Source organism: Macrosteles quadrilineatus, unplaced genomic scaffold (assembly GCF_028750875.1).
Source record: "Macrosteles quadrilineatus isolate MER2022 unplaced genomic scaffold, UCM_ALF_1.0 Scaffold_3__2_contigs__length_128488019, whole genome shotgun sequence".
NCBI classification, from domain to species: domain Eukaryota; kingdom Metazoa; phylum Arthropoda; class Insecta; order Hemiptera; family Cicadellidae; genus Macrosteles; species Macrosteles quadrilineatus.
In genome coordinates this window covers 38,570,558-38,582,311 of record NW_026542596.1, presented here as the reverse complement: position 1 = coordinate 38,582,311, position 11,754 = coordinate 38,570,558, and the positions used below count along the sequence as shown (strand labels likewise).

The window sequence follows — 11,754 nt, the reverse complement described above, 5'->3', positions numbered from 1 at the left end:
TCAACAACCTTTATCATGTGTAAGCAGCGGTGAGAGTAAATAATATACGGAAATGGAATTTGTACAATTTTTTCAGAATTTAAAGGACTACATACTAAATTCTTATCAAAATCGTTCAAGCCAATTTTGGGAAAATCTAAATTTTCCGTTATTTTATGGGGTTTTTATGGGAAAATAACATAATTTACAATAACTTTTGAACCATAATTTTTACAGAGATGGGATTTGTACCATTTTGTTTAGAATTTAAAGGGCTACAACATACTAAATCTTTATCAAAATCGTTCGGGCCATTTTTGAGAAAATCTTATTTTTCCGGTTTTTATGGGTTTTTATGGGAAAATCCCCATAAAAAATCAAAATTTCAAAAAAATGAAAAAAAAACGCCTGGAGATACCATGGCTTAGAACCTACATACCAAATTTCATCGAAATCGGACCACAGGTGTAGTCTCTAGCTCTGTACACATCCAGACACACAGACACACACACACACACACAGACATCACTTCGAAAACCACTTTTTTGGGTCCAGAAGGACCCAAAACGAATATATCCACTCAAAACTCAAACTCGAAAATTTTGACGAAAACAATACTTTCTCCATATACTATGGTATAGGGGGAGAAAGTAAAATTCTGCATCAAAAATAAACAAAAAAAGGTGTTACATGCCTATATTTCATCAAAATTTAATTTTCAGTGTTTCAAACCTTTTATGGACTCTTTAGATTCTTAATTATTATGACAAAAGGAAAGTCTTCACCGAGTTTCATCAACGGACCTTTTTTTTTATTACATGCCTATTTTACCTGTAATAATACTGGTAGAATTGACAACGTCGCAAGTAGGGTTGTCGTGGTTTAGTGTCATACGTCTCCCTATCCACTCCCGAACCACGGCCACCTTTAACCCAAGCCGCGGCCTTCCATGTTGCAACGTCACAAGTAATTTAAATTTAAATCAATAAAGTGTGAATTGATTAGCTGATTAGCTGTCTGCCATGTTTTCTTATGGGAAATCTGACACTAAACAACTCTACTTGTGACGTTGCCGATTCTACCAGGCCGCGGCCTGGAGTTAAAAGTGGCCGTGCCGGAACCCACTTGCGTTTATTCTTCTTCTTGATTTTTGCACAGACATTTTCCTCAGCACAGTAATTTATTCTACACAACCAGACTGAAGTATCCGCTACAACTCGCTATATGTGTGACTGGAGGGGTAGCGGATTTTTATCCCCCTGGAATTTTACCCCCTGGGCAAACGTGACGTCACAAACCAGGGGGTAAAATTCCGGCCGCGAACTTTTGAGTTTTGCGACATCAGCTCGATGGATTAACGCGGAATTAAACATAGAATTTTACCCCCTGGATTTTTACCCCCGGAATTTTACCCCCTGGCCAGATATATAAATTAGTGAGAATGATTAATCATATTCATTCAGTTTTAAATTAATAGTTAGCATTTTATCATTAAGTAGCCTATCTTAATTTATTTGCAACATTAACTAATCGAACAGGTTTTTAATTTTAATTTTGAGATTCGAGTATCAGGATTCGATCTTTGTAGCCAACTGTTGGTTAATATTGGTTAATATGATCAAAATAAATCAGTGAATTCTGTTTACTTAGTTGAGGTTACAAAATAAATAAATAAAGATAGGCTACTAAATAATGAAATGTTTACAATAATAAAAACAGAAATAAGAAAATCAATCATTCAATTTTTAAAATCCGCCAGGGGGTAAAATTCCGGGGGGGTAAAAATCCGGGGGTAAAATTCCGGGTGGTAAAAATCCGGGGGTAAAATTCCGGGGGTAAAAATCCGGGGGTAAAAATCCGGCCCGTACATCTTCAGTTGTCTAAACGCTAGTTATATGGACAGGGGGTAAAATGCCGGTTTTTATCGCTAATCTAATTAATCACGCTCTGACTATTTTCATTAGACTTCCAAATCCGCGGGGGTAAAATTCCGACCGCGAACAAACTTTTGGCCACTCAGGTTACTACGTCATAGTGACGTCAGCTTTGCCCAGGGGGTAAAATTCCAGGGGGATAAAATTCCGGCGACCCTGACTGGAAGTGTTTTTGAAGCCTGCGAGTACGAGCACAGAAAACATACTGTTTTCTGTGGTACGAGTGGCAACTTAACGGCGACTAATAGCGACGAGTAAACTCGCCATGTGTGACATTGCACAAGAATATCCTTGGAATGTCCTGGGGATATCCTAGTGGGATATGGGGGATATCCTCTGTATATCCCGCAATCAGGATATCCTGGGTAACTCCCTGGGATATCCCTATGTCCACCCAAATCCTGATCCCTGGGATAATCCCACCAGGAAATTATATATGAAAACACAAAATAATAAATATTTAGTCTGAAAAGCACTTTTACCAGTTAAGTATTAAAGTATTTTAATTAAATAGCCCATAAAAACAAATTTTGGAAAAAAATAGAAACAAAAATATTTTTGCTCAGACGAGTTTTGAACCGGGTACCTTTGACTTATGAAACTTTTACATCACCTCCTGAGCTATTTGTGATGGTCGATTTTACTAGTTTTCAAACGGTTAAAGAGGAGCCGATAGCTGAAATGGTCGCAATACTTAAACATTTTTGATACTATGATTCTGTTTAGGCATCAAGTTGTTAAATTGTTTTTCTGGGAGTTGTAAAGGATACTGTAATAAGAATATAGATTATAATTGTTGTATGATTAATTAATATTTCCCCTTCAATTTTCAACCAATAAATTTTCTCAGATAAGTTAGAATTTAAATTAAAAAGAAAATATTTGCATTATTACTATTGTAAGCAGGTGTATTATTATTATTATAAAATGGAAAAAATTAGAGTTTGGTAGTTATTATGCCCTACGGGGATATCCTACGGATCTCCAAAGGATGTCCTATGGATATGATCGGAAAACATGATTAATTTTTATAAACCATTAGTAACGTTATTAGTTATTTTAATTCAAAATAGTATTGAGATCCTTTTTAATAACGTTTCTTAAGCACTTGTCACTTGAAAAAATACATCCAGTACTATAAAATATGTTTTAATACAGGTAGCCACCGAGAATATCCATAGGACGTCCCCAGGATATCCTCAAACTGCATTCGTGCACCATAGGTGTGCTATTCCCACATATTCTGACGTCACTCGGATTGCAAACAAAAGATCACCTGATTGTAACTGCCTGGACTCTGGACTCTGGAGTTAAAGGCGGCCGTGGCTAAGGTGGCTATAATGCCACCTGGCTCACCAGGCTGCCAAATGGATGTTCAAAGGTGGCTTAAGCTTGACGTCTGTCTGCGGGCGGATTCGGTCTGGTCTGCTTCCTGCCTGGCGTGAAGGCTGAACCATTGAATCGTCTGCACTGGCACTGCACTCACTGCACTCTCTACTACACTACAATTTCTACAATAATAAAAACCATACCACTCTGACTCTACTCTGCGGCTCGCTCTCTCGCGTCTGTCGTCTTGTCTTGTGTCAAATTCTATGTTATCAACCTATTATAATACTAATTTCCTAGAAGCATTTTTTCTGTGTGTTAATACTGTCTTGTTTTATTGATTCGCACCCACTCTAGGATTCTTGTTTTAGTTTTTAACTTGATAGTGTTTTTTTATTTAATTAAATTAGGCCTATTCATTGACTTTTCTAGGTTGCTTCAATTTGTTAAAATGGCAGCATTCCCTGCTGTTGCCACGGTGATTGGAGTTAGGTACGTTACATACATCTAAGATTTTATAGGCATAAGCCTAAGATGTGTTTTGGGGCCTGCTTACTTGCAAGTGTAACAACATTAGGCCCATTAGAAATATTTATAATTTTAAGATATTACCATTTTATTTGTAACTAGGACTAGGCCTAGGCATATTTAGTACGCAGAGGATACGCAGGGTACAGTTTCTTAACTGGGCTATGCTAATATCGATTGAAACCATCGATTCGATTAGTAAACCTTCATGCGATTTTTTCACCATCAGCAAGTTTGGTTGGTTAGGTTAGGTTATGATAGTTTTAATTTTATAATAGATATATTTAAAAATATTGATTATTAATCAATATTTCCAATTCGATAGTTTCAATCGATATTAGCATAGCCCAGTTAAGAAACTGTACCCAATACGCATCCGGTAACCGGACAGGCGTCCGATAGTTACTGTCATAACCTAACCAAACTTGCTGATAATGAACAAATCGAATGAAGGTTAAATTCTGTTCATAAATTAGGCCTACTGTCTTAGATTAAATTTTACATGTATCCTTATCGTATTGTTCATTGGTCTTGCATTGTTACATACTTAGTTTTAGTAAGTAGCCTATTTGGGTACAGTTTCTTAAGTTAACTGGGCTATGCTAATATCGATTGAAACTATCGATTCGATTAGTAAACCTTCATGCGATTTTTTCACAATCAGCAAGTTTGGTTGGTTAGGTTAGGTTATGATAGTTTAATTTTATGGCAAATATTTACTTACCGTAAGTTACCGGTATTTACATTGGGATATGATGTAATTTTTATATGTCTACTTACAGTATTTTTAACGCTGAATCCGAAAATGCAATCAGATTTTGTCGGAGATATTCCTAAGTGGCCGTAGTGGCCGTAAAACGAAGGTTAGGATTACGAATCTAAGGATAATTGAGAGGTACTGAAGGTGGTAGGCTAATGGTAATATGGCGTGGTCTGGACTGGACGGGTCCGTACTGAGTGAAGAGTGAGGAGTGAGGACTGAGTGAGAAGAGCAAACAACTGTTTATAATTGATCTAATGCGGAATGAAATCAAATCAATTCGTTTTGAAACCAAATAATCAGTTCTTATTTAGGCATGTGAGGAAGGTAGGTCGGGTTTTGTGCGGATTCGTGACTGTATTAAGTGTTTTGAAGTGAGGTTAGATTAGGAAAGTAAAGGTTAGGTTATAGGCCTAATGAACCGACTCATTAATTTATGCAACTTCCAGACTGTTTTTGCACAATTAAATAGTGGGTGAAACACAATGAAATAACGATATCAAAAATGCGCAAGCCCCATCATTTCAGATTAAGTTACTTTTTAAGCTGAACTCAATTCCATGATCCGTTTTTCATTTTTATATTTTAGTTTTGAAATATTGACATTTTTTACAAAAAAATTTCAATAGGCCTATATAATAAATAAAACTTGATTTCAAAAAATGGATTGCGGCATTGAGTTTAGCTTAAAAATGTACTGTAGTTCGAAATGATGGGTCACAACACACCCTTCATATTTAAATAATTTATCACATATGACGTAGGCCTATACATAGGCTGATGTGTTGACTTTGTCAATGATTTGTAAAAATCCAAAAGACAAATAGGTAAATGATATGATTGATTTGATTTCAAAATGGCGGATCCAAAATGGCGGCTGAAAAAAATACATCCGTCATAACCAAGTGAAAATAGGTCGACAATGACTGGTAGTGTATTATATTTATCTTTATCTAGCACTATTTTGAGATTATGGTCTTAGTTTGTAAATGCACAATGTTAAAATGGGCTAAAAATAAAGTTTTATAAAACCCTCATAACTTTGGAATGAACCAAGATTTTTTTAAACGGTTTGCGGCATTGTAATCAGGGTAGAAATGTAGTTCGAAATAATGGGTCATAACCCCACCTTTACATTTGAAAAAATTATTTTGCATCCAATATGGCGGATCCAAGATGGCGGCCGGAAATGACCACCTTGTCAAAATTAACTACTTACTACCCAACAATGTTTGGAAGTAGTCTGGGATTGATATTTGAAAAAATGTAGAAAAAAGTTGGGGGGGGGGACAATTAAAACTCACCCTGTATATTGCAAAGAGGTGCTGATTAGTTGTGCCTAGGGCGTAGACAGGGTCAAAAACTGGCCTAAAGCGGGTCTCACAGGCTCAGGATTTTGGTTAGCGTCAGCCTGGGTAGGGTTTCGGTAGTGTTAAGACAATGTCTATAATCCAGTGTTTTATTTAAGCTAAAACAAATCAAAATCAAATCAAATCAAAAATCACTTTATTCACATATATAAATACAGGAATACATTATCAGGGTAAGAATAGTATTCCCCCGAATGGACTGCAAGTCCGTGCTCGAGGGAAGAGCTCTTACCAGCAGGAAATAAGTTTTGGTTATTGTCCATAGGTAAAAAAAAATGTGCACACTGTTTATAAATAATGTGTACATCTGTACTTAAATACAATGTTACAATGTTACAATGGGTTAGAAAACACTTTAACCCTCCGAGTGTCCATAGTTTAGGCCTTAATGTCCACCTATTTTTGGCCCCTTTGCAAGGTTTTATTAAAACGGATCTGAGAAGCTTAAAACAATGTTAATTCTAATGTTCTATATACCATTTTGTTTGGAAAATCATGGGCTTCAATATTATATATAAAACATAAGGAACATTTTTTCAAAAAAAAAAATTTTAGGTAAAAAAAAATATAATTTTGAAAATTTTCAAAAAAAAAATAAGTTCGCGCTCAATGAAATTGTATAAATTATAGGCCTATAAATATTTGAAAATAGCCACTTTGTTCTAAATTTAATGAGGATTACAAATATATAATCATATAGCGAGGTAAGTTATCAAATAAATAAGTTATGAGCGAAAAACGGATTTCAGTACATAGCGTTTAGCTAAGAATGCATAGCCTAACCATAGCTAGGAATCTGGCTGATAATTTACATCAATATCACTACCTACTTCTTCAGGATCATCAACCAGCACTTCAAAACCACTTAAATCTTCTTATAATGCACCACGTATATCACTACTTTTGATTTTTAACACTAAAACAATGATAAACGTAATAAAACACATCAGTCATCGGTCCGGGGGAACCTAGCTGTTTACAAATACACGCACGTCAGCTGTCTGCTACAATATTTTCGGAACTAAAATGAATAGCGCTTAGAGACAGACCTCTGGAGAAAGCTTAGAATATTACGGAAAGAACGATACCTAACTCGATCCAGTTCAATCCGATTCAGTCAGTCATAGAGCCTTCGCCGTAAACGATGTTTGTGCGTCATAAAAGTGACGCGTGACCCTACACAAAGTGTGTTGTGCGTCATTTTTATGACGCGTGACACTCGGAGGGTTAAACTGAACAACTGAAGTTACTAAAGCTTTTTACAGCCCTGAATTATTTTATGGAACCATTTCGGTTAACCCGAATTTGGTTAACAGGGTTTCTACTATATATATATATATATATAGATGTGCAATTTACAAACCGATAGATGTAAAATTTACGAAATCAAATAAATCGTCAAAAATCAACAACTATTTGCTCTCCTCATAGCTTTCACTTCTTCTACTATTAGTCACCGTAACAACTAAACTTTTCTAACCTGCCATTGTAACCATTTTATTTATTCTCAAACTTTGATCCCAGATTCTTAATACCAAAGTTTTACTTCAAAAATAGGGCTATTTTGGGCCAAACATTAGAAATTTAGGATTCATAAAAAACAATTGTTTTAGGCCTATCCACAAAAAAGGGTATGAGGAGGAACATATATTGCACAGTAAAGTTTCTGTAAGTTTTCGGTTTTAAACTAAAGATTTTTTGCCCCAAAGTAGAAAACTAGTTGGGGGCTTATTAATTTGTTTTAACTGATTCCTTTGACTCGTGAAGCATTAAAACCTCATTGTGTTGGTTAAATCTTATTTAATTCACTCATTGGTTCAACCCTCTTCCCAAGGGATTCTTGCCCTTTCATATCTTCTGAATCCACTTATTGCATCATTCATCCTTATTCCCCAACCCTTTACCTTGTTTTTTTTTTTTATAAAACACCAGCCGCTTTTATTGTTTGGTCGAAGTCTAGTTAACTTATTTTTCATTTGCAGTAAAGAAATAGCTGAGAGTGGTCCACTGTTGGCCACTCTGGCCATGGATCCTGGGTTGATGGTACAGCCTCCTGCTCCTCCAATGAACCTGCCTGAAGAGACGGAAGTGGAGATCAAAGCCAGTGACCCTGTCACTCAGGCGGTTGTTGACAACATTATAGGAAAACTTCCAACAACGAAAGAACAGGCAATGGATTGTTAACGTATTCAATTATCATAATTTTTTATCATAATCATTATTGACTGGGATGGGTGGCGTCGTCCTGTAATCCAGCTACTAGGAGGTCACAAATTGTGGATATTTATAGGCATGCACTGTGGATGCGATACTCTCTGGTGTGGATTAACGTCCGCACCAGTGAGTACTACGACTATCTGCAGTACTATCCTGATAATTAGACCAATTCGTAAATACCAAGGCAAAAATGTGGTTCGGATTCCACTATAAACTGTAGATCCCTTAGTTGCCATTAGCTGTATGGGCTATTAATTAACAGATGTGTCTAAGGAATGTCGGCCTTAGTCACTAACAAGACTACAAGATCTAGCCACTCATCCTACACTCATCTCCATTCATACTTGGCTTAAAATACCTACTTTGTATGGTCACCATTTCATAGAATAGTAAAGTATAATATAGTACCTATGTTATTTTACCTTACCTGCAATTGGTAAGTTAAGCATTCAGCTTGAGTAATTTTTTATGAGATTTGCTTATGCAAACATTTGAAAGATTGTAAATACATACATATTAACTTATACATCCTAAACTCTAGGGATTCTGCAAATCTACAGGAAAATATCTTTTATTTGGTACTAACCGCGTGTAATTTGGTCCAGTAGTATGGTCAGGCTAGCTGTCATAAGTTTTGCAAAACTTTTTTAGTACGGTAATAAGATAAATAAATAAATGCATTTATATGTAAACATAGGGAAAGCATTCAAACTAATTATTTTGCATTTAAATATTAATATCTGTGTTCTGATAAGAAGCAATGCTCTGTGCCCCTTTCTAGCTTACATAAAGTCAAACAGGACATTTACTCACTTGGTCACTGACTACCTAGTAAGAGAGAAAGACAATTGCCTTAGGAGTGCTCAGACTGTTTCGCCCGTTTACTTTCCCTATATTTTCCACCATGATAAGATTAATTAAAATTATTTGATTTGAAATTTTCCTTCAAGAAGCCCTTCTTACAAACCATGTTTAGTTAAATAATCAGAAGTTTTGTTTACTTTAAAAAATCCAAGGTGTTCATTTCTTACAATAGGCCTATTGGAATTCTTTAAAATTTTGTATTTATTGGTAACTTATAGGTAGGCCTAGGTTCTTGATCTAAACCAGCTTGACCAAAGTTTAACCGTTGCCAATTATGATGTCTTATAAAGTATAGTTATGTTAGTACCTAGTAATGCCTGCCAAAAAAAAGGCGATAACAAAAGCCACGCTCTTTTCATCACAGTTTTAAACAATTTAAAATATAAATGATTTTAATTCACATCTAGCCATTAGGATTTACCATGTAACACTAGTATATTTTTACAGGTCAGACTGAAATGTGAAGTTTGTAATATTGAAGTTTCTGGTCCTGAAATTCTTCAAATTCATTATGCTGGTTCTAAGCATGCTAAAAAGGTAAGTGTATTTTGGCTGTTTTCTTTTCTTTCAAAAATGTTTTGTATTTTTACTTCCAGAAAATTAAAACAAAATTACTCACGAGTTGTAGTGCTACTGGACTCAAGCAGACCTTGTATGGTCCAACCAATTCCTAAAAAGAACTTGCGCAATGTCTCAGAAATAGAATATAAATTATTTAATATCGTAGATACACAAGCTGTATCTCTATCACAGCCATTTTTATGAAAACTAACTAATTTAACACGTGCTACGAGTTTATACAGACGAATAAAGAATCAAGGGAGAACTCGCCACTCAAGCCTTATGGGCACAAGTAGTGTTAATTAATTTCAATTTATATTATAATAACTAATTGATTAGTCCTATGATGGTAATTTAAATCCTTAACCCCTTGTCCCTCCATTCCTGAAAAAAGAATTAGTACATATTGTGACAGTTTTGTTGATAATAAATACTTGTTCTGAATGATCAATGGCCATGATCATTATGAGATCAAATGGGAATTTAGGAGCTCCTTCCCATGAGAACGCAACATTATTTACTTTGCTGTCATGACTTTGTGTCAGGGTTTTGAAGGCATTAAATAAATCCCATAAGCTGAAATATTAACATGGTGAGCAACAGCCTGTGCCTAGCTGGACTTTGTCCACTCCTATTCCCCACCCCCTGCCAGACAGGAAATTTGCATCCTGACATGTCACAGTTACAACTATGAGCAAATCTGACCTCTTCTACAAGGCAACTCCATGCAGTGAGGATGTTTTAAAGTAATACAGATAGTTCAGCCATTTTGAAGAGTTTGCAGTTAGAAGACCAGTGTCCAGCCTTGTGAACATCAACCTTTTCCCTTGTGTCCATTCCTTTTGGATTTATTTGGCAGAGGTAAGATTAGTCAATGATCAATTTTGTAAATAATTTGAACCCAATTTTAATCCATTATGATTTAAATACATTTTAATTTAATATTTTCCTGGTTCTTGATTTGGAACTAATGGCCAGACATGCAAACTGAGAATTTGGAATATTTCAGAGTAAATCATTATTATTTAATAAGTGAGATATTTTGTCAATTTGTTAGTCATATAGTTTTAGCTAGTTTTAAAGAATCATAAATATGACATTTTCATGGTTAGTTAGTATGATTGGAATTTTACAATTTTGTAATATAGTGCAAAGTAAAACTTGTCTAGAAAAAAAGACATGAAAATTGCTGACCATGTGCTTTCTAATTTTAACTTGCTAATTTACATGAGAATTTAATTAATTGTAATAGTAATGCTGTTCTGTACCCAAATAATGTAAGTTTTAAATATTTGTTTCCTTTGTATAAATTAATTGTTTTGTGTAAATATGAGTCAAATAGGGTAAAGTATTAATGATTTTGATGATTAACTAATGACACTAAATGTAGGCTAGTAATTATTATGTTTAAAGATGATTTACATGCTTATTGAAGATACTACAATATTAAAATATTATGTCATGTTTGATTCACTGTAAAAATTCAGGTGTCAAAAGGTTGTGTAGGTTAAAGTCGATGAATTGATCTAAATGATAGTTATTCTTTGAATTATTATTAATTAATTTCAACAAAATATTCCAAATTCTCATTAGAACTGTGTTATTATTTATGTCACTAGTTAATTTAAATGTTGTTTAGCTATGAAATATTTGTCACTGTAAACTTTAGTTGTAAATTTGAGTTGGAAGTGATTTTTATGTCTCAGTAATGATTGCAAATAGGGAACACAGTTCAAGAAAATTACTTATTTGATCTGATGGTGGGTAAAATATGTATATACTCTCAGAGATTATTTGTCCTCATGTTTAATTAATTTATAGTGCTTTAGTAGCTACTGAACTCAAAGTAGTAAATTAGCCCATTGAATTGAAAGTGTCAAAGGTAAATAATGCTATACACCGAATAATATGAAGCTATGCGTTATTCTGAACTTTAACCAATTCATGTATAAACCTCTGAATTCTTCTGGACTTACCACTTGAGTTAACGGACTTCTGAAAGATTTAACATAATTTACTATTTTAAAGTGTGTTAGTCTTCAATACTAGAGTGTGTGGGTTTTGCACAGAGAAAGTCTTGGGACTTGATTTTGGTTACCTATCGCCCTTTGGATGTGGACTGTGGTATCTTGGACCTGCTCTGGCATTATTCCATTTGTGGCTAGAGGACCTTGTCTTCAACACGACCTGTGACATTGACAGACTCACCTGT

General features: G+C 34.8%; 1 protein-coding gene across 2 annotated transcripts in view; it reads left to right on the top strand.

Annotated features, from left to right (window-relative positions):
* Positions 1–3,492: 3,492 nt before the first annotated feature.
* The window catches only part of LOC128989738 (zinc finger protein 385B-like), a 37,817-nt gene continuing 29,555 nt past the window's right edge, over positions 3,493–11,754 (top strand). For both annotated transcript variants that reach the window (XM_054411763.1, XM_054411764.1), the window contains exons 1-3: positions 3,493–3,734; positions 7,883–8,069; positions 9,429–9,518. In XM_054411763.1, the coding sequence (XP_054267738.1) occupies positions 3,694–3,734; positions 7,883–8,069; positions 9,429–9,518 (318 nt within the window). In that variant the 5' untranslated portion in view covers positions 3,493–3,693. The remainder of the gene's footprint in view (positions 3,735–7,882; positions 8,070–9,428; positions 9,519–11,754) is intronic.